The sequence below is a fragment of the Sebastes fasciatus genome, chromosome 6 (genome assembly GCF_043250625.1).
Source record: "Sebastes fasciatus isolate fSebFas1 chromosome 6, fSebFas1.pri, whole genome shotgun sequence".
In the NCBI taxonomy this organism is placed as follows: Eukaryota; Metazoa; Chordata; class Actinopteri; order Perciformes; family Sebastidae; genus Sebastes; species Sebastes fasciatus.
In genome coordinates this window covers 19,225,108-19,251,238 of record NC_133800.1, presented here as the reverse complement: position 1 = coordinate 19,251,238, position 26,131 = coordinate 19,225,108, and the positions used below count along the sequence as shown (strand labels likewise).

At 40.9% G+C, this 26,131-nt stretch overlaps 1 protein-coding gene across 1 annotated transcript in view; it reads left to right on the top strand.

The window, feature by feature from the left end:
• LOC141769306 (uncharacterized) overlaps positions 1-24,404 on the top strand; it is a 34,845-nt gene extending 10,441 nt beyond the window's left edge. The window contains exons 2-16 of the mRNA XM_074638238.1: positions 7,101-7,156; positions 7,406-7,518; positions 9,014-9,088; positions 15,334-15,477; positions 15,631-15,708; positions 15,870-16,021; positions 17,244-17,298; positions 19,325-19,399; positions 19,572-19,680; positions 19,816-20,346; positions 20,885-21,289; positions 21,453-21,551; positions 21,675-21,808; positions 23,063-23,114; positions 23,229-24,404. Coding sequence (XP_074494339.1) covers positions 7,101-7,156; positions 7,406-7,518; positions 9,014-9,088; positions 15,334-15,477; positions 15,631-15,708; positions 15,870-16,021; positions 17,244-17,298; positions 19,325-19,399; positions 19,572-19,680; positions 19,816-20,346; positions 20,885-21,289; positions 21,453-21,551; positions 21,675-21,808; positions 23,063-23,114; positions 23,229-23,365 — 2,215 coding nt within the window. The 3' untranslated portion in view covers positions 23,366-24,404. The remainder of the gene's footprint in view (positions 1-7,100; positions 7,157-7,405; positions 7,519-9,013; positions 9,089-15,333; positions 15,478-15,630; positions 15,709-15,869; positions 16,022-17,243; positions 17,299-19,324; positions 19,400-19,571; positions 19,681-19,815; positions 20,347-20,884; positions 21,290-21,452; positions 21,552-21,674; positions 21,809-23,062; positions 23,115-23,228) is intronic.
• Positions 24,405-26,131: the final 1,727 nt, after the last annotated feature.

Here is a 26,131-nt window from a genome sequence, read left to right as displayed (position 1 = left end):
GTTTCCATCTGCCTCGGCAGCACAGAGAGGGCTGTTTTCTCTCACATGGTCCTTGGCACTGATTTAATTACTTATTTGTTTAGTTTGTCATATTCTAAACTTCTCTGGCTCCGTGTTTTGCTGAGAACCGACATTTTCCTCCCTCCCCTCCTTCTGTCAGCATTCCATCCAGTCTCCCCCACTAACTCACCCCCAACTGACTGATACTGTATGCACTCTGTTGTTTTCCTACATTTAATTTAGCTCCACTTTCTGTTCTCTCTTATAATTTTCTTCTCCATCGCCTCCTGTCATTTCTCCCACTATTTACCATTATCTCCAGGCCAAATAGCTGCAGTGGTCTGTAATAGTCTCCAGGGGAGTCTGCTGTGTCCTCCACCCAGTCGAGTACTATACAGATCAGTCAGTGTTACTCAGCGGGTGGATCTGAGCAAGTCTCTTATGGGTCAAATAGGCAGCCAACTCAACTTATTCTTCTGAATGACGTGCACAGCTGTCGTCAAAAGGCGAGTTAAATATGATTTATCAACCGTATGAGCATAACGCCAAATATGCTAAATACAAAAAACAAAGAAATATTTCCATGGTGACAAAGTACAGGTTACTTTAAGTTGTCCTATTAAATACATTCATGTAGAAACAAGAGTTGTCTTTTTCTTCATTTTTGCATGAATAGACAAAATGAGACGAGAAAGCACATAACACCTAAGAAAGAAAAAAGAAAAAACAGTTGACTTTGGGCTAACATGAGGTCACATTTCTACCCCAGCATGTCTCAACATCCTGCAGTCCAACTGTCGAAGTCTTCAAAAGTATTTGAAACACACAAAGCAAGTAGTGCTTTTTGCATTACTTTGTTTGCTCTGGAGGCACTAGAGGTTTTTTGATTGGCAGATTTCTATTGATACAGTTAGACTTAAAATCTTTTTAAAAAATGTGCCATTCAATGCCGATACATAATGCTTTGTTATAGGAGTAAGGAGTAATACTGTTGTGCTTCAAGCAGTACCATGGTCTCAACAGTAAATCAATAGTGGATTAGCAGAGCTTCACATGGGACACAGGTTTCTTTTCAAACTAACTTTTCAAGTATTAACATGGATTCATGTTTGATCCAACAGTTTTGTGTTGATCTGAATTGTCAGGGCATGAGGTGAAGCTTTTCAACAAGCTTTCTATTCGTTGCCATTATGGTACGATTACTTTAGGCGCCTGGATTAAACACGAGTTGAAGATCAAGTTTTTCTCTCACTGAAGCATAGCGGCTTTTACAGATGCATTGTTACCTGCATCATTTCACAGTGTTTATTCTTAGAAAATAGAAGCCTCTAATCTATGTACAGTAACATTGCTACAGTATCATTTATTAAACCTAATTCTAGGCTTAACTGAATGTGAAGCATTAACTGAATCCTTGTGAGTGTATATGTGTGTGTGTGTTTCCAGTCGGATATCCTGGCAGCTCGGCCGGTGTAAATGCTGTTGATTGGAGCTTGGCATGGTTTGGTTATTGGATCAAGGTTTCTGTGCTAGGCACTACCGTCACATCATAACCCAAATGTAGAGCCTCTGCCAGAGGTTTACACAAAGCCTTTTCCCTGAGCCAGCTGTACTTATGACACAATAATGCATGTGCAACAGACTGGAGTTTGACAGTATATGTTTTATAATGAAAACATGCTTCTGCTTATTATTTCTTGCACCTATAGGGATTTTGTTATACACTGCCCTTCTCATGGGACATTGCTTGAATCCCATCTCATTCCAAGCAGCTGGTATTAAGGGGCCCTGTTGCTTGGTCTGTGGGGATTACAGTGGTTACAGCCCACTCTCTGCAGGGCACCTGACTGAATCCTCTACAGCAAACCAAGACTATTGTGGCTTTTCCCTTCTCAGTTTTCTCTTTCCTTACCTGCTTTTCAAGAGATACTATCATATCTCTTCTCTATCCCTCCTAACAGTGTGTCTGTTTTTCTGGCACCAAGAGAAATAATCACAGAAGTGAGAGGTGCAATAAGGTGGTGGAGGTGTTCATAAACACCATCCCTCCTTCAGCAGCAAGCCCACATCATTTTGACATCCACGTTTCATCACTTAATGAGGAGCCAAAGAGAAAAAACACTGATTGGGTCACTGCAGTTTGAAGTTCTGGGGATTGTGGGATATGATGTTGGATAGTCTTCATGCCTTGTGTAGAGGTTTCTTAATCAGAACTGTATAAAAAGCCAATTCTTTATTTAAAGTGCTCCCTAGCAACATCTTTCACCACGTTACAATTGGAACGTGCCTGTGGTTTACCACGCCACGTTTTTCAGTCATGATGTTTACACTGATGCATCACCTTTAGAGCACACTGACTGTACAAGCCAGACCAATGTAGTGCCATTCTCTCTTTTTCCTATTCTCCACTAACTCTCTCATTCCGTCACTTCCTCTCTCTTAGTCACATTTCTCAACCCCTACCCATAAACTTCCACATGTCTCTGCAGTCCAGACGGACGGAAGAATGCGTGCACCGCCGGGGTCGCCGCATGGACACTATATGAGTAACATGACGGCCAGGGGGGGAAAAAAATGACTTTTTCAATAGTGGAGTCTGGCTGGACTTTTTTTTTGCCCATGTTTGGCGAGAGGAAATGAGCGCTGTGCGCTGTGGGGACGTCTCTGAGTTCCTTACTCCAACACAGCCAGAGAGGTAGACAGAGAGACTAAAAATAGCACTGAGCCCAGGTCAGCTTTGAGCCAAGAGTAAGAAGTTGGGGGGCTGATGGGGGGAGGGGAGAGAAAACATATGATGTAAAATGAACTGAACAGAAGGAAGCTTGTGGAAAGGTACGTAATGAAAACAACCTGAAAGAAGTTAGAGCATGAAATAAGCATTGAAAAGACTGCATTATTAAAATCACAGGTCTTGACAAATGCCTTACATGAGAGTTGGTGGGACCACTGGGGGATGTGTGTGCAATATGTGGAAGAGCGAGGGCAACAAAATGAACGATCTGATGGAGAGCTTAATATTGGGCAGCGAATTCTCCCAGCCTCTCATCCATTTTCTCTTCACGCGCAGTTTATCATATCGCAACAGCGTGCATAACCACAAATCTCTCATATCTCCCCCGCTGGCAAAGATGGAAACGAATAAATGACCCATGAGCCCACAAGATCTTCCTGTCGGAGAGACATAGAGGGTAGGAAGTGTGGAGTCGAGGGAGAAAAGATGAGGGTGAGATATCGCTCCGGTTTGTGAAAGAGGCATGTTGTGCTACAGGAGTTAAAGTAGGAGGGGAAAGAAATATGTGTTGTAGGAGACGGGGGTCAGAATAATGAATTTAGAGTAGTAATGATGGTGAGATACCAACAGGATATATGGAGAGAGAAAGGATGGCGTAGTGAACAAGGAATATGAGAAATGGTTATTGGTTCTGGGGATCAAAATAGGTTCATTTTTGCTCTTTCTTATTGTATAACAATGACATGAGAGCATCAGAACAAAATTGGACGAGAGCACAAGGGAAGAAAATCTCCCATAAAGTCTCTTTAGAAATGACAATACAATGTGCTTATTACCACAGTGAAATGGTTGATAGTTTAGCCTGGTGTAGTGGAATGTGAAAACAAGGCCTTCTCCAGCGAGGCTCACCATCTGCTTCTGTTATGTTCATCTTGAAATGGTAGAGCGTAGCATGTTTGGAGGTATTACAGGGGATCTGGTAGTCCAAAACAAACAAGCCCTATTGTTACTGGCTCGGGCTTACAGTCTATTTTGTGTGTGTGTGTGTGTGTGTGTGTGTGCATGTCTGTATGTATGCCTTTGTCTCTGTATACTCTGAGATGAATGTCTGTTTATTTGTTTTATAGCTGCACCGAGTTGCTGGCTGTGGTAACGATGCACAGATTGCATTCCTCATTGTTAATTACTTTAAAAAAAAGTTGATGTTTCAGATTATGCCATCATTTCTCCTCCTCTCCCCTTTTCATGCCCCTTCCACTCCCCTTAGTGATGGCCTCTTTCCCTACATTTCACATGTCTCTTCTCTTCTCTTCTCTTCTCTTCTCTTCTCTTCTCTTCTCTTCTCTTCTCTTCTCTTCTCTTCTCTTCTCTTCTCTTCTCTTCTCTTCTCTTCTCTTCTCTTCTCTTCTCTTCTCTTCTCTTCTCTTCTCTTCTCTTCTCTTCTCTTCTCTCCTCTCCTCTTCTCTCCCTCCCTTTCTCAGAGCTGAGGTCATTGCTGGCTGAGTTAAGAGGTGGGCTGGAGTACCGACATAAGAGAGTCTGTTTTTCTCATCAGTCAGTGTAGCTCTCAAGAAACCTACATGTGTGAAGGAATGGGGGTCTAATCTGCTCTGTTAGTTAGGAAAGATTTTACTGCTGCTACTTTACAGTAACAAAGCTGATCAAGTGGCGCAGACAAAAACAGAGAGAGAGAGAGAAGGGCATCCAGTTGGCTTACTTTGATGTGGTATATCGTGGGTCATCTACAGAAGAGTGACTGTAAAACTGTTTTGGATTGATTGTCTTGCTCAAGGACACTTCAGCTCACTTGTAATGTGAACCTGAACCGTCTGTGTGGTGAGTATAGAGGGAGAACCGTCCCTCTGTACTCACTACACCACCCTGCTGGCATATCCAGATTATCAATCTCTGGTTTACCACAGGGTTTGACTTTATTCTCTGTTACGGTAAACGGCACCGTAGTACAAGAAGCACAGTTGTAAAAACTTGTAATATCCAGAAGTGGGAACTTTCACAGGCCTTCTCGTCAAGTATAATCCATTCATTTCACGTCAGTGACGAGGATTCACTGAACCATAGTAATACTGCAAAAGCAGGTTTCTTTTAAATTCCAACCATGCAGATAATCTTTTGATAAATCAGAGGGGTGAACAGTCCTTAAAATGAGACTTTCAGGAAATGTAGAAAAAAGTTCAGGATGGTTACTTGATCCCCTCAATAAACTTTATTGTGCCAGTGCATTTCAGAGATATGTGTCCTTCCCCGAGGCAGAAAAGACGAGATTGATGGATCATCCAAATGTTGTAATAATAATAAAATGTATTAAAGGGATAAGATCCTATTTATACTTTAAAAAAAAAAACATTTGACCATTTATTATTTTTGTAAAATTATTGCATTTGTAAACTCCTCGACCTTGTTGGTATCCTAGACAGGGATTACAGTTAAGTAAAATCCTGGGGAGAAAAAATGCCTTAAAATACAATCTTTGTAAATTCCATCTAAGTGAAATCTCTGGAAGAACAAAGAGTCTCCCACAGCATCGTGTATCCTCATGTGCAAGCCTGTTCTCTGTGGGTGGAGAATTTGCACATGCAATCAAGACTCCTTCAGAGGCCCAGTGACCTTTGACCTTGACTGACTCGTGAATGGTGACCTTTAGAAATGTCTTGAGGACCAGGGATCAGTGAATGTGGATTGGTGTCTAAGCAGCTCTGGATGCTGGTTAAGACTAATAAGGGAGTGGAGTGTGTTGTTTCTGTAGTTATTGTGGCTTGACTAATCCCCGAAGAGATATGGGAATGATCTGGGTGACACAAAACTCATATAAGCCCCGATTGTTTTGTTTTTTTATATATTCTGATGAAATCTTATTTAAAATGAATAAATAAAATGATAAATATTCAGTAAACACCTGTCAGCATTATCAGCACCATTAAAAACAAAAGCGCAGTTTCAGCCAGCCTCCTCACACATGCAGTGCCAGCGTCCAGCGTGCAGCGTGCAGCTTTCAATAGGGCGCACAATATGGTTATTGTGTCCCCAGCACACATACCGATTGACTTTTGGCGCTCTTTGTTCTTTGGACAGACACAGACTTGTTGTATCAGGAAAAAATAACAGAGTGATTCACAGATGTTAACTGAGTTAGCTGGCCTGCTGTCCACTTTTATGCCAAACTGCTGCTGTTTTTACTGTAGATTTTGTATACAAGACCAAAACGTTTCATACTAATACTTTATTCTTTCTCTGTGTCTGTCTCTCATTCACCCCCTCCTCCCGACACACATCCACAAACACAGACCGGTCACCTTTGGCCCATTGTAATAGCTGCTCATGGCCTTACACTCTTGCTACCCAGATCCAGATGTTGTTGACACACCCCCAGGAGTCCTACAGAGCAAGATTTACACAGTCAGACACATGCACATACTTGTGCACACATACACAGTCCTATAAAGCTTTGACAATTCATCTCTCTGCAGGCCACCTCGTAAAGTCACTTACACTCACACACACACACACACACACACAGATTTACCCCCAGTTGTGCTTCAAACACACACATGAATCAGGATTATGTTAGAAGCATGTCATGTCAAATAGCACATGGGTATCATTTTGGACTCTGAACTAGTGGTGGAGATAACAGCCATGCTTTACAAGTATCCCATTTGTCTTTTGGTTTGTTTCTCTTTATGAAGTCACACTTTTCTGTCTTGGATATTCTGCAACAAAGCTACATAACATCTCAAAACAATCACTCTGTACTTAGTTTGTTCAGCAGTGGAGTTGTATCTCGCTGCTGTCATGGAAACACACTATGAGTTGTTGAGTTGCCACAGTGACCTGCAGTTTGACTGACTGAAGGGTGCGGTAGGACAGGTTTTCACCTGCAAAATGTCAAAAAAATTGGAGCAGAGAACAGCATTTATCCATCCATCTATGAGGCAAACACACTATGAATGAAGGTTATTGTGCTGCCGAGTGCCTTCCTGTTTTACGCATGTACTGCAAAGTGTCACAGTTGAAGAGAATTCATTTTTGTTATGTGCATTGTAGAGATGATTTGCACTGCAGGGAAGCTTGTTATAGTTTAGACAAAGTATGTGCAGTAAAACATCTGGCTATGCCTGTGTGTGTCCCCTGTGTGCACGGTGAAAGAGTGAACACATGGCAGAGCCAGCTGTCCACACGCTCATGCTTGGATATGGACGTTTTGGATGACTCTCGGGCGTACCGAAATCAAACAAGTAGTCGTTTAGTTCAGACAATTCAACCTGACACTCCTCATTACAAGTGTGTCTGTCATGTCTTTGTCACCCACATTTCAGTAGCTGACCTGTTGTGTTTGTGTGTTTGTCCACAGGGCAATATTCGCATATGATGGAGTCACCAACAAGCTCAAACTGGCTGACTCAGGAGGTAAGGCGAAACTATCATATGTGGTATGTCTTCTAAGCCCTACAAAGAAAGAGTGAAACTTGTCAGCTTCTTCACTTTGGCCTGAAGGGAATTCATACGTCATCTTGCGTTTAGAGAATATTATTTTAGCATTAATTTGCTATTGGGAGAAAATGTATCATTTCTGTTGTCGCACTCTCCATCACCATCAGTCTCCTTTTCCCTTTGTGCCGTCCAACCTCTCCCTATCTCTGTCTCCTTTCTAAACAGCGGGTGGTGTGGCAGAGCTGGCAGGGAAGTTTCACATCTCCAAGGCTCAATACGGACTGTGCAAAGTGGGAAGCGTGGAGACAGGAGGCCCCCGGATTGCCATGATCAGCTGGGTGAGTGGCAGACGGGCTCATGGGGCTTAGCTCATGTAAGCACAGGCTTATCATGTTAAAGAAACACACATACCAGCACAAATGACAGAAACACACGTCAGCTTTGTTTGCACATACATATACATACACACAAGTTGCATTCATTTAGATAGGACAAAGTCATTTAGCAGCGCCTAGATAATGGGTTTAACATCATAAGCGGTCACATATGCACTCATTAATCTGCTAAATACTCTGGAGAAAATCCTAAGCTACTTGACCTGTTCACATTCTATCGTCCTGTTTTGACATAGACTTATTTGGCATCTGACGTGTGGGAAAGCGCTGTGAGAATGTGTTATTATGTCATTGTAGTACAAGACGTTATGAATCACAGGGCATGTCTGATATTTGTCACACAGTTGTGGGAGTCAAAGGGCTCAAAATTACATGGAGTTGTAGCCCTGTTATAAACAGGCATGTTGCCGCTGCCTCTGATTGGTTGAAAATTGGTTCCACAAAATACCTGGTCATGAATTAGTCCGAGAAACAGATGTTGGGAGAAGGTTTGAAAGCATGGTGTTACATCTGCAGCCAGCTGAATATGAAAGAAAGTCACAGTGTCAGAAAAATATACATACATTTTCATATTGGGTTCATAAATATACAGAATAATGCTGCATAAGTTCTACAATGATATGCTGTAAATTGTACATCATTACGACTTAAAGGGATAGTCCGGGTGTTTTGAAGTGGGGTTTTATCCATAGTAGGTGTATTAATTAAAGTAGATGATGGTTGGCATGCCCCCAGTTTGGAGAAACAGACAGGAGTACCAACACCGGAGCAAAGCAATACTGTGCTGTGGACGGGGACAGCAAAAATGTATTTTAGCCACCTAAAAGAAAGGCTCATCTAAAAAAAATCGATATTCGTTTAAGTGTACGCTATATTTAGAATATTTTTACCACTTTATCTTGCCATCAGACAGGCCTCCCTTCCGACAGGAAACTGAACTGAAAGTGAAACTTATCTATGCTCTCTTCAAAGCCAGCATGCTCAGATGATAAAAACAGTATAGATACGTTTCATTTTCGGTTCACTTTGCTGTCGGAAAATATGAAATATAGCATACACTTAAACAGATATCTAATTTTTTTAGGTGAGCCTTTTAGGAGGCTAAAATAAGTTTTTCTGCCGGCCCCATCCACAGCAGTACATTGCTTTGCTGGTGTCGGTACTCCTGTCTGTTTTCGAGGCTGAGGGCACTCCAACCCTCATCTACTGTAAGTTATACACCTACTATGGATAAGTACATACAACCCCACTTCAAAACACCCGGATTATCCCTTTAATATTTGAGCTTTTATGTTATCTATCCAAATGGTGAAACACAGATTGTCTACTGCAGTGTGAATCCTATTGTTCCTCGGCCTCCCTTCCTCCTCTGTTTTTAGCCCGCTCTGAGAGAGGTATGACATGAATGTAAGTGTCTACATCCTGTGTTTGTTGGCAGGTCGGCCAAAATGTGGATGACTTCCGGAGGACAGAGTGTGCCACCCACATTCCAGCCATCAAAAACTTCTTCAAGGTGCAGTAGATCATAATGTGCTTTGTCACAAATCGCTAACCTTTGTGCACTTCAATCCAGTAGTTTGTCTATGCGTTTTTTAAAGATGACATAATTCCAGCTGAGACATTTTTAGCACTGAGGAGGAGCAGAAGCAGTCCAGTACATGACAATAACATACCTGGCACTCTTTGTTTTCCCAAATCCCTGCTAAAGAGAAAACATTCTGTCCTCTTCAGTTCTTTTTTATCTCTAGACTTTGTGCTCACAAACTCTATATTTACTCACGGTAGTTTACTTTGTATTGTTTTGAGAGCTTCCTGTCCTCAGTCCACTTCCTGCTCTATTGCAGTGTTGGTCATACGTTTGGTTTATCTGCCATGTCGCTACCAGGGGGAGACAGCTGAGTTTGGGCTTGAAAGCTCTATTGTTTGTGGCACAAAAGTCACGTCACAAACCCAAGTGGTGATAAGAGGAGACGGGAAGTGGTAGGAATAGAGAACCGCTGTATGTTTTTTTTATGATCCATCATGTTAGCTGCACATCCTCCTCTCCATCTGTGGCCCTCAAACTGTGTTTATTTAGCGTTTCAGTCTAACTAGGAGAGGTTCAACTGACCCCTGGGTTTACTAGTTTCCATATAAAGGCATCACCCAGTCAACTGCAGAAGCATCTGTGGAATGTTTGTTGTTTTTTGTCTCTTTATTTTCTTATGTCGAGTCTGGGATTTTGCGAGCCAATGTCTGAAAGCGCTGAACCCCTCTATGAGACTGTGTGTGTGTTTGTGTGTGTGTGTATGAGCAGTGTACATATTCATTTGGGATTTAAAAAATTGTAGAGAAATGATTACGTGGTCAATATGGCGTGGAGCGAAGAAAATTGTCTCTCCTTCTGAGAATTGTGGGAGAATTGTGACCCCTAACCTTAGAAAACACACACACACACACACACATACATTAATAGCCAGACCTGCATCATGACAATGCAATCAACTTGTGGTCACTCCTGTCACTACTTACCCACTACACAACAAAAAAGGGAACAGAAACTATTTATTTTAGGTCAAGAGCAAACGGTCTTTCGGACAGGTGTTAGACTAGATTAGAAAAATAATCTAAGTTTCATTTTCCGTTACGCAGCAGTGCAGACATGAATTTATTAGTTATATCTGATTCAGACTAAAAGAGAACACGCTGTATCACCTCCATAGACATCATAGCCAAGCATATGGATTGCATTTGCAGAAATATCCCGACCTAAAGACTGCGGTGATGATACATACTGTTCCTGTGGTGTCCTGTCTTCTGTTCATTCTAACTTCACCAGCAGATGTGACGTTTCAAGGCCACGTAATCGTCTTTACTCACCTTTCCGATCACGTGCATTGTTCATGAACAAACGAGATCTTTTAAAATGTTGCTTCATGTGCTGGCAAAAGAATAATGTAAACATCATGGGAAGCTTGTAAAGAATAACAGCACAGCAGTCTGCGTCATACCTCCGTCTGGGAAATCATCTGGGCTTGGCGTGTGATAAATTCCTCAAAAAGATTACTCAAACCGGTTTGTTTTATAGTTTCTATCAATCTGCACAAAGAGTTCACAGCCACCTGGCAACAATTAGCAGGACAAGAAGTGACACTGTATGGACTGAATATGAACTGATAACAGTGTTTGTATCTGTGGAGTATAGGCTGCACAATTAATTGAAGAAGAATACATAAAACTCGCAATTTGTCACAACTGGTCCAAGTCCAAAATAAGCTGCGAAGGAACAACCTTAAAAACATTTGGAACAACTAACTCAATCAGCCACTTTTTATATTGGTATTCGTTCCCATGATGCTGCTCAGAGTAATCACAGTGACCGGCTCGTCTGCCGACAGCACGGAGCTAAAGAGCTAACGTTAACGGGGTTCCATTGACTTACATTATGGTGTGTTCAATCTCTTCTCAGTAAAAAATGAGTATTGGGCGATTGTAAATTATAACACTATCATGATGGGTTCAAACATAATCTTGTAAAATTAAGTTTTTGGCGAGAAACTTCAATAAATCCAGTTGTTTGAAGTAGATGTTTTCACAGCAACGAAAAATAGATATTAGAGAGAGAAATATGACCTGTTTAACTTCCTAACACTAACTCTAAGCAGCTTTTAATATATAATTAGAACTACTAATGCCAAGATTTGTTTTAATCAAAGCAAATATTTAAATAAAAATACAATAATTTATTTCCTAATCATTTGAATAACCACGATACATGACAATAACAAAGTAAAAGGACAACATTTAGAGTTGTTGACAGTTGGAATGAAGCACAATATTTTTTTTAAATGTGAAATTGTAATAAAAATATTTTGTCCCTAATCTATAAATAATCATGATAAATAATCGTGATCTCAATATTGATCAAAATAATTGTCATTTTAGCCATAATCGCGCAGCCCTACTGTGAAGACCTCACAAATATCAAGTATATAAAGCACCAAATTACTTCTACGGCAGGCTCCATTGATTCTGTGTCTTGTCTATTGAAATTGAGTGGCAACGTAATGTTGATTAATCAATTAATAGTGAATCAATCGATGAGTCTCTCATGAGGTCAAGTTGTGAATATGGGGCTTGTGCTTTTAATGGATTTTTACATTGAGTAAAAGATATGCAAACCTTTTCCTCTAATGCAAAGTCAAAGACAATAATGTATTTATTAAAACTCATAGGCTGTTTTAAGGTCAAATCTCTTGTTTTGATTCTTTTTTTAATCTAAAACAATATGTGACTGATTCAACATTGTCTCAAGGGATTTAGAGCACTATTTGTTTTTAGGGGAAAAGAAATCCAAACAGGTGTCATAGCATAGTTGCTGATATTACCTTTGTCGGCAAGGCGGGTTGTATTTTACTGTTGTCCACAGAAAATAAACAGACGCCTTAAATAATCCTGACTCTCAGCGAAATTCCTACTTGACCTTGTGATGACCGGGAAACAAAACTACTGAGATAACCCACATACATAAATTGAGTGATGATGATAATAACAGGGGGCTCAATTAGCTTGTTTTCTTAGACTCCTGGCATTCATTGCCTTGGATACAGTCAGTTAGAATTTCCCTCGGCACGTTGTTAGTTTGTATTTGTTATTCGCTCATTTCCCTCTCTCTCTCTCTCTTTTTTTTTTTCAACTTCTCTGTGTCTTTCTGGCTTGCTATGCTGCATGTCCCAGCTGGCAGCGAGAGGGTTTTGTTAAGGCGAGTCCTGCAGCAGTAGATTTGGGTACGTTACATACTGTACTCCAGTGTGGCGTTAAGTTATGACAAGTAAATTATGAATAGGGTGCAGGTGTTTCCATTGTTCTGCGTTTCCACTAAAACAATAGCTGAATGAAGTTGAGTCAGAAGGGTGTGTGTGTGTGCAGGGACATTAAGTGTTAATACTGCGAGTGATTCATTGGAGGAGAGAAACATACTGTATGAAAGTATATCTCATATAGTCAGATATGAGAGAGGGCTGTAAAAAATGGAAATGAAGATACAGGAGGAGTTGAATCTTTTCTTTTAATTTTATGAAATACATCTTTAATCATAACCAAACGTAATAACTATGTGCACATGACAGCCTGGCACAATGCCAAATATCTTTTAAGGTGGAGCAGGAGATTTGGATTGCAACAAAGAACAGTACTTCTATTGTGAATATGGAATAAAGCAACATATTCGGGTCAAGGCACTAAACCCTGAAGCACTTTAGATCATTCACGTCTGTCATCTCGCCCTGACACACACTTAAGAACAGAGGATTTATTGCCATGTCAACCAACATTGGCCTCTATTGCTGCTTCTGATTTATTTAAACTGTGGAGAACTCATTACGAATGTTAATGGCATAACATCTGAGGAACATAATACGCTGTTAATGTAACAAAAATCAACTTACATTCTTTTTTACATTTTAAAGGAGCATGCAAACAATAACACTTTAACCATAAGTGACCCATCAGTCATCTGGGTCAGACTTCACAGGGACACATCCACATCCACCTACTGCCTCTCGCAGTCTGAACAACTCCTGAGCAGGAGAGACAGTATGAAGCAGTGCCAGAGCAGTCAGTTTGTGCAGAGTTGAGCACAATTATATCGAGCTGGTAACTCTCAACCTGTCACATCACCTCGAGGCTCCTTTTCCTCCCGGAGAGGTTATATTCTTATACCCATAGCTATCAAGGTCATCAATGCCACGAATCCTAAAAAAGATGGTTGGTTCGCATGCAACATCCTACTTGGACGTTATACTGAGATTTTTCCATGAAAATATCACCTGTTATCGCCTGTTATCAGGCCATTAAATAGATGTTATCGGTTGCTATAAGCACCATAGATGTGGATCATCAGGGGCCTCCTATGTTGTAACACATTCTAACACATTGTTAAACTGAATGAAACGTCACGTTTTGAACTCTAACAAAAAGGCTTCTGTAGGTTTAGCTAACAAAACAACTTGGTTAAGTTAAAGGAAAAACATTGTGTTTTTTTGCTTAAAATAACTATGTTTCAAAAGTGAAAGTGAATTCTTATGAACACAAATAGGATATGAACCCCGGTCTCCTGGGTGAAAACTCCCATCCATCACCCTCAAATTCCACCCCATATGGAGTTTCACCCTGTCTATACTACAACGCCTGACTTCCAATTCTGCTCCTGTCACAATTACTACGGTCGCTAGAGGTCGCTGTCATGTTCTTTTATACCTTCTTTTGGTGATCTACCATGTGAATACATGATAAAACCTACTTTTAGGTGTAGTAGCCCCCTATTGACCCCCATCTATGGTGCTCATAGCGACTGATAACGCCTATTTAATAGCCTGAAAACAGTCTCATCGACTGAAAATATCTAGGGCATGGATAGGGTGGATTATGACACATTTGCCTTTACTACTGAAGCAGCACTATGAGCTCAAATAGAAAAAGAGTTAAATGCTAAAGTTTGTTGGCACTTGTGAATTCATTACATTTACAGCAAAACACGTTATGGGATTGAAACAGAGGGGAATGTGAGAGACTGAGAGGAGGGTAGGGGCTTTTTTTAATCTCCAACACTTATGATTTACATCTTAAACACGATGATGAATATGGAAGTCCTGCAGCACCTGAATGCTATTGAGTGACTCCCAGCCATATCATGATATGAAAAGAGTTATGCAAAAGGTATGCAAAGAATTAGAGGGGATTTGCATAAAGTATGCAGGGAAGACCATATTGACATATTGAGAGAAAACTGTTCTGTCTTCCTGTACTTGATAAAATCCAGTGCACGAGGATGCAGGGTTGGTGTCAGTAATGGGCAAACATGTTCTGCTACTGGGAGCTTTTGCTGTACATTGTGGTTCTGTCTGTTTCCATGATTTTCCCAGCATCCCTGGCAGCGCTGTGGACTGCTTGTCTGGTCTGTGTGTGTGCAGTTGGCAGTGACAGCTAGAGTGATATGGATTATACTCCGTACTGACATGTATTATAGGGCACACTGGATGCTCTGTTCAGTGTCGGTGTCAGCGTTGTCACTCAGATAAAGCTGTGGTTTCCTGTTGGAGGCTGACAGACCTGGCCCTCCATCAACAAGCCTGGACTTACTCTCCATGGAAATTATTCTGAGGTCCTGGCCACATACAAAATGCCTGTATACATGCATGAGTTCAGCTCATGTTCAACACCTATCCGTGCCATAGAAATAGCAGCAGTGGAACACTACTGCGGTTTTTGAATATGATTTGCCAATAGTCTTTTTTTATATCTCTAAATCTCCCTTAAGCTTGACTTCCAGGTATTGAGCAACTATTGCGTGTTAAGTGAAGGTCTCTCTCTTTTTCTACATTTTTGCAAAAACACATGCTTTCACACCCTCTCTTTCTCACTTTCCCTATCTAACCCCCTATTTTTTATTTCTTCCCATCCCCCCCTCTGCCATCTAAAACCATCCAAACCAATGCATTCCTGTCCTCACGCTAAAGCCAGGGAGTATTTTTTGCTCTCTTACAATCCTTGTAGCAGTTGCACAACTGTTTGGCTCCAAGTTTGCATAACTCCAAGTCAGACCAAGAGAAAACCACCAGAGGGACTGTGTGTACTTGTGTATGAATTTCTAGCCTTTGTGTGTGTGTGTGTGTGTGTGTGTGTGTGTGACTACAGTACAGTATGCAAGGGTGGATTAAATTCACATCTGTCTTACTCTATTGGCCATCTCTTTTTCATTCCCTGCCCTCCATGTTTCAGGAAGCACATGTATTCGTTGGTGCAGAGAAAGTGGAGGATGTGACGGAGGAGAAGATACTAGCAGAGCTCAGCAAGGCCCAGGCCCAGCCTCCTACACAGTGGGTGAGAAGGAGCTCCAGGTCTGCGGACAAGGAGGAACTAGTGGTGAGTCCACTGCAATACCGCATCTGCCCAACAGATGGAGACAGAGACTTTCATAAACACACTGTGACACAACTTAATGTAGAAACTTACCTCCTATGTGACTTCTAATATATTTGTGGCTCTACATTCGCTGTTCCTTTGTTTTTCTTATAGGGTACAAACTACAGAAAAACTAATGCTGCCATGGAGATGAGACGGATAAACAGAGACTCCTTCTGGGCACGAGCAGAGGTATGCCAAAGTCTCTCTATTTGGCCACATCTGTGTGGCTAAAATATAGTTTACTGCCATTTACATAGCTACTGAGGAGAGCTATTTTTCTATTTGAAAGTGAAATGAAAGTATAATATATTCTCCCATTGTTTCCCATTGTGTGTGTGTGTGTGTGTCAGCGTGAAGAGGAAGAGAGGAAAGACGAGGAGAAGAGGCGAGCAGCGGAGGAGAGACGGCGCCTTGAAAGAGAGAGAGTTTCAAAGGAGCGGAGGGATGCAGACGAGAGGGACAGAAAGATGAATGAGAAGCTACAGATGATTGAGGAGCAGAGGTAGGAACAATGTCTGTTTCCAATAGTTCCAATAGTGCCCTCCAGTGGCTGTACTTTGTATGGTTTAGAAGAATAAAGTAAACTGAAAAAAACTATAATATACACTTTTGTTTTCATGAGTTGAAATTAAAGATCTAGAAAAAGGTTTATGTCGCTGAAAATGTTGTGCACAAATTTGTTAAAATCCATGTTAGTGATCACTTCTCCTTTGCCAACATAATCCATCCACCTGACAGGTGTGGCATATCAAGATGTATCATTATTGCACAGGTGTGCCTTGGGCTGCCTACAATAAAAGGCCACTCTAAAATGTGTAGTTTTATCTTGGAAAAAAAGACTATTCATTAGGATATCACACGACTAGGCCTGCAGAAATTATTTTTTTTGGACACAGATACCTCAAAGTATCAGACAGTATCTGGTGTTACCACCATTTGCATCATGCAGTGAGACATATCTCCTCTGCAATAGAGTTGATCAGGTTGTTGATTGAGGCCTGATGAATGTCGGCCCAATCCTCTTCAATGGCTGTGCAAAGTTGCTGGATATTAGCAGAAATTAAAACACGCCGATCCAGAGCATCCCAAACGTGCTCAATGGGTGACATGACAGGAGATGCAAGAATTGGGATGTTTTCAGCTTCCTGGGTACAGATCTTTGCAACTTGGGGCCGTGCATTATCATGCTGCAACATGGAGGTGTTGGTGGCGGATGAATGGCACGACAATGGGCCTCAGGATCTCGTCATAGTATCTCTGTGCATTCAAATTGCCTTCAATAAAATGCACCTGGGTTTGTTATCGTACCATAACCCTACTGCCACAGCTCTGGTGGCCCTTCCTTCAGTCAGCATGCCAACGGCACACTCCGTCAAAACGTGAGACATCTGGATGTTGTGTGATAAAACTGCACATTTTAGAGTGGCTTTTTATTGTGAGCAGCCCAATGCACACCTGTGTAATAATGATGCTGTTTAATCAGCATCTTGATGTGCCACATCTGTCAGGTGGATGGATTATCTTGGCAAAGGAGAAGCGCTCACTGAATCAGATTTTAACAAATATCTTTTATTTCAACTTGTGAAAAATGTGAGCAAAAACAAAAGTGTTGCGTTTATATTTTTTTGTTCAGTAATAGATTCATGTACACAGTAAATGCACTGTATTTTGGATATTGGAACAATAATAAGTGGTGCTGTTTTATTTGTGTAAATATCTCACAGAAGAAAACAGGCAGAACAAGAAGAAGAACTGCGCAAAAAGGAGAAACACAAATGGGTGAGTGAAGAGATGTGTATTAGGGCTGTCAATCGATTCAAATATTGAATCACGATTAATCACATAATTGTCCATAGTTAACCGCGATTAATCGAAAATGAATCACACATTTTTTTATCTGTTCAAAATGTACCTTAAAGGGAGATTTGTCAAGTATTTAATACTCTTATCAACATGGGAGCAGGCAAATGTGCTGCTTTATGCAAATGTATGTATATAGTTATTATTGGAAATCAATTATCAACACAAAACAATGACAAATATTGTCCAGAAACCCTCACAGGTACTGCATTAAGCATAAAAAATATGCTCAAATCAGAACATGGCAAGCTAGTATGACATGGTTAGTACCAATGGTGACTTATGTTTTGTAGTTTCATCTGATATTTACTCTAGCTTTAAAACTGAGCCCGGTATAACCTAAAAACTGCAAGTTACGTTAATGCGTTAAAGAAATTAATGGCGTTAAAACACATTTGCATTAATGCGTTATTATCGCCTTAACTTTGACAGCCCTGATGTGTATATCTTGCATGTAAAATGATACAAAGTGGTCAACCGTGTTTTCATGGGCTTTGTGGTGGCAAAATGGATACAAATAGCTTTGCTGGTTTCTGGCTTTTCAGTTTGGTCAGACTGGCCTGAACTCATTGTCCCCCGTGTAAGACCTGGATTGACCTTTGGCTGTGAGAGGTCTGATTCTAAAACTGTAATTGTTTTTGAGGACTTTATAACTGACTCTCTGATCCATGTAAGTGCCACCATTGTCCTGCTACAAAACAACTCTGAGAAAACAATGGGGCCTGCCGGGCCCCTCAATCAGATGCTGAAATAGATCTCCGTCATGGCAGCAACAGGGACCCACAGAATCACTTCCTCTTTAGCGATTTTTGCCTACAAAATAAAAGTGTGAGAAAGTTTTTTTTTTTTTTTACGATACAAATTAAATACAATAACGATGGGCTTAGTATTCAATGTGAAAACTGACATCTTCCATCAGTCATGATCTTTTGGGATGTCTGGTGATATGGATGTCACTTTAATCCGCAGGCAGTTCTCAAGGTTTTTTACAAATCCTCTCATGTGTCTTTATCACATTCAATGAGGAGGAGGTGGACCCGCATGTACAGGTGGAAGCAGGCCCCGGAGCATGCACTTCTGCTGCTCTAGGCAAAAAACAATTATGCCGCCCATTTATTTACAACAGGGACGGACTGGGACAGAAATTCATGTCCATGTCTATTTTTGTTTTAGACAATATGCAAATTAACTGTAACTTTCCTAAAATAATATTTTTTTTTTCTTCATATGACATTAATTACATAACTAATGATGTTTTGAGAAGAAATAAGTTAACATTTTGCTCTAATGGTTGTTTCTTACAGTAGCTGTCTGATTCATTGTCACACACTCTGAATGGTTGCTTTGCATATAAATCGCTTGAAATAGCAAGACATGACAGACTTCATGACATTTTGACATACAACTATACAGTATGCTGAATGCACAAACACAATGTTCAAACAGTGCAACACTAAATACGATGCGATTTCAAATTTTAGCTAATACACGAGACGTTATTGTAAACAAGACTAAGAGAAAAATCTCAGTTTTGGAGCTGTGTTGTATATATGACCACGGTTTGGAGGAGGCGTTCCTCACTAGGGTTACAATTACCTCCGGCCTTTACTCGAGGCTGTCTCTAAGCTTAGTTATGAGTACAGACAGTATATTTATATTTGTGAGAGGTGAGATTAAGGCTGGTTATACATGTGTGTAGTGAGGGGTTTGTAGGTGTATGAGATTCCTGAGAGAAAAGCAACAGTCCTTCCAAGGTGTTGCTTTGTGCCAGCAGTTACTGTATCGTTAATTAGTGCTCAATGTCAAAACACTCAAGCTACACAAGTCTTAAGTGTTGTGTCATCTACTTTTTCAAATGGTTCTATTATAAATGAAGAGATTAAAATGTGTGTGTGTGTGTGTGTGTGAATATATAAATAATATGATTGTGTTTCTGCACTGACAGGAGCAGCAGCAGAGGGAGCACATGGATGATATGAGGGCTCGTCTTAGAAGGAGCGAGTCCATAGAGAAAGCGGCAGTAAGTGAATCTTATACAGTATAAACTCATACAGCTAACATTACTTAATATTATTTTAATTAGCGCTTTTTCAAAGACCTGAATGGGCCACATGTTGAAATGCTATAGATTTTCGTGACACCTGGTCTGTTTAATGATTTCGTGCACATACTGTACATTACTTGACCTGTAGGAGGCGGCAGAGTTAGTGTCACAGCGCTCCATGAACCCGAGGGAGTTCTTCAGGCAGCTGTCATCATCATCATCACAAAGTCCCACCAGCCCTGGATCCTCCCGCACCGGTATGTACACTGAGACTTTAAGGTCTAGACAAGCTTTATTGAAACACAAGCATCAGCCCTGGATTACAGTGCATGCAGTTGTTGGATATGCAATATGTATCCTTTCAGTTTCTGAACTGTTTTCTTTCTCTCCAGGCAAACCCTTCAGACGATACCAGCGCAGCCTGACAGACACGGCCTTCATCTTCTCTAAAGCAGAAGGGAGCACGTCGACCTCCCCTTACAGTTCACCCTTAGTCTCCCCCTTCGCCCGGGCTCCTCCCTCCCCCATCTACCGTGCCACGTCTCCCCCCACGAGCCCCGATTTCCGCCCTGTCACCTCTCCAGAAAGGCCCAGAGCCCCCATGTCGCCGCCCACATTACCTCTTCGCCCCGCCCCTCCAGTCTCAGCGCTGCCCAGCGTTCCACAAACTAACAGCCAAGTTCAGACTGCTGTTGAGCCCAAACCCCCGTCACCCACAGAACCTTCTGCACCCCCGGCCTCCCCTACTCTCTTGGCTTCCTTGTCCCCCGTTTTAGTAAAGAACAACCCCTCTCAGTCACATCCAGAGGCCCTGCCTGCCTCGCCCCCAAATACCCCGACCGAGCCAGAGCACTCAACTTTCTGCTTCGAGTCTCCACAGGCTCCGACAGCTCCTCTTCCAGAGAGACCACGGCCAAACACAGGTACGATGGAGCAGGACACAAACAATTATATTAGGATCTGATTATGCAATGTTGTTTTTCCTTTTTGAGGTAATCTACGTAGAAAGTCTGAGTATCACAAAAAGTCAGGGTGATGGTGCAATGTGAAAAGAGCATATTACTCTGCTTATTACTTTGCCAAAGACATTAATAGTTTGACATTAAGTAGTGGTTGTTACATTTTTTTTTTTATTACAGGCTAAAGTGACTTAGATGCTTTTGCCAAAAACTACTCCACATACTCCAGACTGTGTAAAGCAGACCAGGGAATATGAATCAGTGGCCTGTTATACAGAAATGACAGAGCTCCGATTATTTTTACAGTCCAGTCACAATTAAATATTCCTAAAGTAACCACATATACTTTTAGTCGTGCCAGGCTTAACTGTAATGTGCACCCAGAGAATCCAACTTTTTCGTTCGTTATAGTTCACTTTTATACACAACCTTCGTGGGCTCTTTTACAACATGTAAGCTTAATCAAATTGTGTTTTTAATGATGTAATTTTCCAATCAACAGACCTCAACACAGCCAGTCTTGTGCACACTGAGCTGGTCTCAGACACTGGCTACATAGCACGGGCTGTACTGGTGGAGGAGGATGAGGAAGAGGAGGAGGAGGAGCACAAGGAAGATGAGGCTGAAACACAACCACAGCCTTGTGCTGTTACCACAGAACCAGTCCAGACTGAGGCAGAGGAGCGGGAGCAAGAGGAGGAGGAAAAGGAGGAGGTGAAGGAAGCTGACAAGGAGGAAGAGGAGGAGGGATTAAAACAGGAAGCTGAATGTGAGGTGGTGCAGGAGGAGGAGGAGGAGGAGGAGGAGGCAAAGGAAGATGGAGAGGAGAATGACCAATCAGAAGACAGTCAGACCCCCTCTGACCCTGCTGAGCTTTCAAAGAAAGATGAAGAGTCAGCCATCACTGGTAGTCCTCTTGTTCTTGTACCCTGTTATTTTTTACACTGTATTGTTACACTGTCACACAGCATTTATTTTTAAATGATGTTTTGTAGCTTTCCAAAAGTTAAAATTACATTTGATAACATGTTGCACGATGACAAAAGATTACAACCAAGTCGTTATTTCAGATGCCGAACCCATTTGTCAAGTAATCAAACACGAGACTGTCGTCCCGTCAACCAATGGGATCCCAAATGGAGAGGACACACAGGAACAGAATGGCATAGGTTTGGCAACATATCAGATCAAATAATATTATACTAATGTAGCGTTATTCAGTGATGACACATAAATACATTCTCTGTACTGTTTGGGCTGTGATGAACGCTTTTCACACTGGTCTTCCTCAGAGCGATCTTTGAGTCCATCCGACACAGAACTGAGCTCACCGGAGCTGGCTGTGTGCTACGAACTCCACGGCACAGTAGAGGAGGATGACATCGTAGAGGATGAGGAACAGATGATCTCGGAAAATGGACAAGAGGTACTGTATCTACAAACATATATTATACTTGTACAGTATCTAACACTAAGCCTGTTTGTTCAAAAATGGAAATCTGTTCTTAATTTAAAAAATATTAATGAATATTTGGTTGGGTTGAAAGGTCATCAAGTCTTCATATTTTTCTCATTGTCAACGAATCCCACTAAAAACGAAACCAACACCGTGTTAGTCTATCTCGATGCTCTCTGACTTTGCTACCCTGTATGTGGCGCTCTTACCTTGCACGGCAGCTGGATTCTTGCGATGCCACAAGATCACACGAGAATCGCAGGATCACCTATCACACGAAAATCCATCTTGTCAGGCTTCAAGTAATGCGTTTGTGTCTGGCAAGTCAGAGCACGGACCAATCGGTGTCCTGTGTGTAGCTACTGGCAGCTAGGTGTGTGAGACCGTAGTGTGAGATGACACGGAGCAACTTTGTCAGTTCTAAACAACAACCTGAAGAGGTTAGCGTAGATGCTGCTATAGCATCAGTTCTATCAGAACTAGAGAGTATTTCTTCATTGAAAGAAGAGAAAAGAACAGCCCTGAAGGCTTTTTTTGATGGAAAAGAGGGTTTTCGCTCTTCTCCCGACTGGCTTCGACAAGAGTTTGATTGACGGATGGTTCATCCAATCACCTGCCAAGCATTCTTTGCATTCTTTTCCAAACAGTTTCCAATTACGGCTTCTCAGATGGTTCTGTGTAACAAACCATAGTGGCACCCAGCTCCAAGCTCATTGGTTCATCTTTAAAACAGGCTCTAAATCAGTTGGGTACTGTAGTTTTCAGCAAACAGAAGTATGAAGTACATTTGTTGGGGACTATTTTCAGCAGTGGCTCAATACACATTCAGTTTACTAGTGAGTATTTACAGCAACAGGACAGCGTGTATGAATAAAGTATGATGCCCATGTTCATTGTAATGTAAGAACATGCCACCCAGGGTAAAGGTGTTGCTGAGTTTTTGCACAACAATTGAGGTTTATTGCACAGAGGAATATCAGGCTTTGGCTACACAGGCAATACATGTTGTTAGTAAGGTGGTTTTGGCCTTTCATGGGCTTTGTTGACACAAATGTAGAATATCTCCAGCAGTCTTATCTTTTAAAATCAAAAGTTCATGTGAAAAAGGGTTTCTATGAAAGTGATTTAATTGTCCTTTATTCTGTCTTGTGAATTTGAGTTACACAAGACGTGTATTTCATGATTGCAGCCTTCTTCTTACTACGTTTTTTCTCTCCGCTTCAGGTTTTAGCCGAGCGACAAATGTGCGTCCGAGCTTTGTATGACTACCAAGCAGGTAAGCTGCCATTTAGAGGATAATCGCCACGCATGTGCGCATAAAGTGCCTCCACTTATGGTAATTACACCGTGTTTAGTGGGTCTTCACCATGTTATCTTGCGGCTCCCACAGAGGACGAATCGGAGATCTCCTTTGAACCCGGTGACATCATCAAGGATGTGGAAACGGTGGACAAAGCCTGGTGGAGGGGATGGAGCAAAGATGGCCGCCAAGGCTTGTTCCCTGCCAATTATGTGGAGACCATATAAGCAGGCGGATACACACTAGCACACACACATACATACACACACACACACACACACACTCAGGGACACCATCTCCCCTCACATTTGTGCATGTTTTTACCTTAATCCTCCCACTGAAACTTTGTACTCTCTATTTTGTAGGAAGGATAAAGAAAAAAAATGTGACTCCCTGTTTTGTAGAAAGCATAAAGAAAAAGCGTGACTCTTTATTTTGATGTTTTTTTTCGAGCAAAACAAAATATTCTCACAAGTATGCAGAAATTACCCAGCCTCATTTTCTTGGATAAAACAGCGGAGACCTTTTTCTTGGACCAAAATAACTTATTTCCTTTTGAGATACTGCAAGAATGTTGGTGGGAGGGATCAGATCACGATGACAAAAGGATCACAAACTTTGCTTTTCTTGTGAGAAACACAAACAGATTTTTTTTAGTGTATCGTCGTCTTTTTGATCCACACATATAACAAGCATTCCATTCTGCTCACCGTTTGCTTTTTATCTGTTACATTTGCTAAAAAAATTATTTCCTGCTCTTGACTGGTATATATAATCAAGATACATGTATCAGACATCATCTTATAATCACCTCCCTGTGTTTCCTGAGTTATTTTCTAGCACTGTTTTGTTACTGACAGTCTCACTGCACATTTTAATTAGCAGCATAACAAAAGATAAACAAGCAGAGGAAAAAAAAAAGCACTGTGTTGACACCTGTATTTCTCACTCTTGAACATGGGTTCTATTTTGTTCATATGGCGATGTCCTTCCATACATGTTGTGATTACGTCTTAATTTTTCCTAGATTTTTAAGAAATTAAAACATTCTGTCGACACACAGATGATATGAAAAAAAATCGTACTTTAATCTTCTGTAATATCTTAATAATCTACACTGTATATAAGAATGTATAAAACACTTCAAAGATCTTCTCTTTTTCTATACTGGGCTTGGATGTTTGTCTGTTGTATGCTTGTTTGATGGTATGTATGTTCTTTGTATTTACTCCAAACTTACAAATATATAGCAGCTACAAACCCAAACTGCTTTAAAGTGTCTGTCTCCTGTTTATATTCTTCACATTTACAGGTTCCAACAATCAAACAAACTGTAATGGATATTATCATTATTGTCTGCATTGCTGATTTTAGACTCTTTTAGAAAAAATTATTCTCAAACCCTTTTGAGACCTGCGGGATCGCCGGCAATTCCGGCCGACATAACTGTCTTTAAGAGGCTGTAGTGAGCTCAGTCTTCAAGCTAGAGGGAAGATATTGGTATCATATGAAACTATAAAAAATGAAAGGAATCCAAAGCTATTGGCTTGTTGGGAAGGAAGCTAAATAAGGCTCCAAAGTTAGGCTAAGGGAAAACTGGCATGGCGAATTTCAAAGGGGACCTTTGACCTCTGACCTCAAGATATAAAGACATTTCCACCGTGACTTGATGCAGAAAAGTCAGAAATTGGCGCATACAAATTCACCAGAATGCAGGAAATGTAGTGTTTGACGCTCAAATTGTTAATCTGCATCCATTTAAGGGATGTACAGTATTTCTAAATAACAAATGTCCCTTAAGCGATTTTGAAGGAATTCTGAAATTGTTCTACACTGTACAAAAAATATCATACATAGGTATATTAGATGTTTACTACTTTTAAATAAAGCATTTGAAAAATATTAAATTAAATTTTCACACCACACAAAAGTTAGCAGGTGATTATTGGTCTCAATAGCACACATCTAATTTTGTCTCATGTAAGAAAACGTTGATCTGTAAATGACTTATGAATAAATAAGCAGAGCCGATTTTCAGTTGAAAGTTTTATTGGTGCATTATTAATACATTTTGAAGTTTTTATGAATAAACTTGATTTTGAGAATACATGTTCATTATTGTACTTAACTTATACATTGATTCTTGAATGCATTGGGTAGAAGAAGAAAAAAAAAGTAGTGAATTGTAGTGCTGTATTTGCACCTATAGGTGGAGACATTGCCTTTTCCAACATGTCAGTGACAACATTATTGAGAGAGAGCTCGGTAAAATGAACAGATTCCTCAGGACAAAAGGCAAAATATTTTGACAGGCAGAGAGGAGGCTCATTGTTACACACATTTCAGGAGCGGGATATCCAGACATTTCCAAAGCTAAAAATTGCTAATGCTGCTACACCTCAAACAGGATTTTCCCCTCGGGTAATAATGATTGATTGAATATGACATTAATATTTCTTAACCATACACCTTTAATATTTATACGTGAGGGGCTAGGTTACGCTCTTGTAGTGCCAGTTCAATAACAGTGTTTGGCAGACGCGCCTCTGTTCCTAAATAGAGAGGTAATGTTTGACATGGGTCTCATCCTGCCTGAACTGATGCCTGTTGACAGACTGACTAAATCTATCCAGGAGACTATTCTGTCGAGGTTATCCCAGAAGGCTAATCATCAGTGATATGTGTGAAAAGGTGATGAGCCTCTTATGAAATACTAATTGGGTTGCAAGGAGAAGACCGTGAAAAGCTCAAATGAGCAAGACTTAATTTAAGTTTTAAACAGGGATGAAAAAAAGGAAAACTTAAATCGTATAACTCAACACGTTCTCGTCCCAACTCGTCATATACTGACGCTTTGTCAGACCCCTCGGTGCAGTAAACACGTGCTTAATGTTGTGAATTAAACAAAAACACTTAGCACTATACCATCACTATAGTTAGGTTTAGGAAAAACTACATGGTTGGGCTTAAAACTACTATGTTTTTACAGTGAA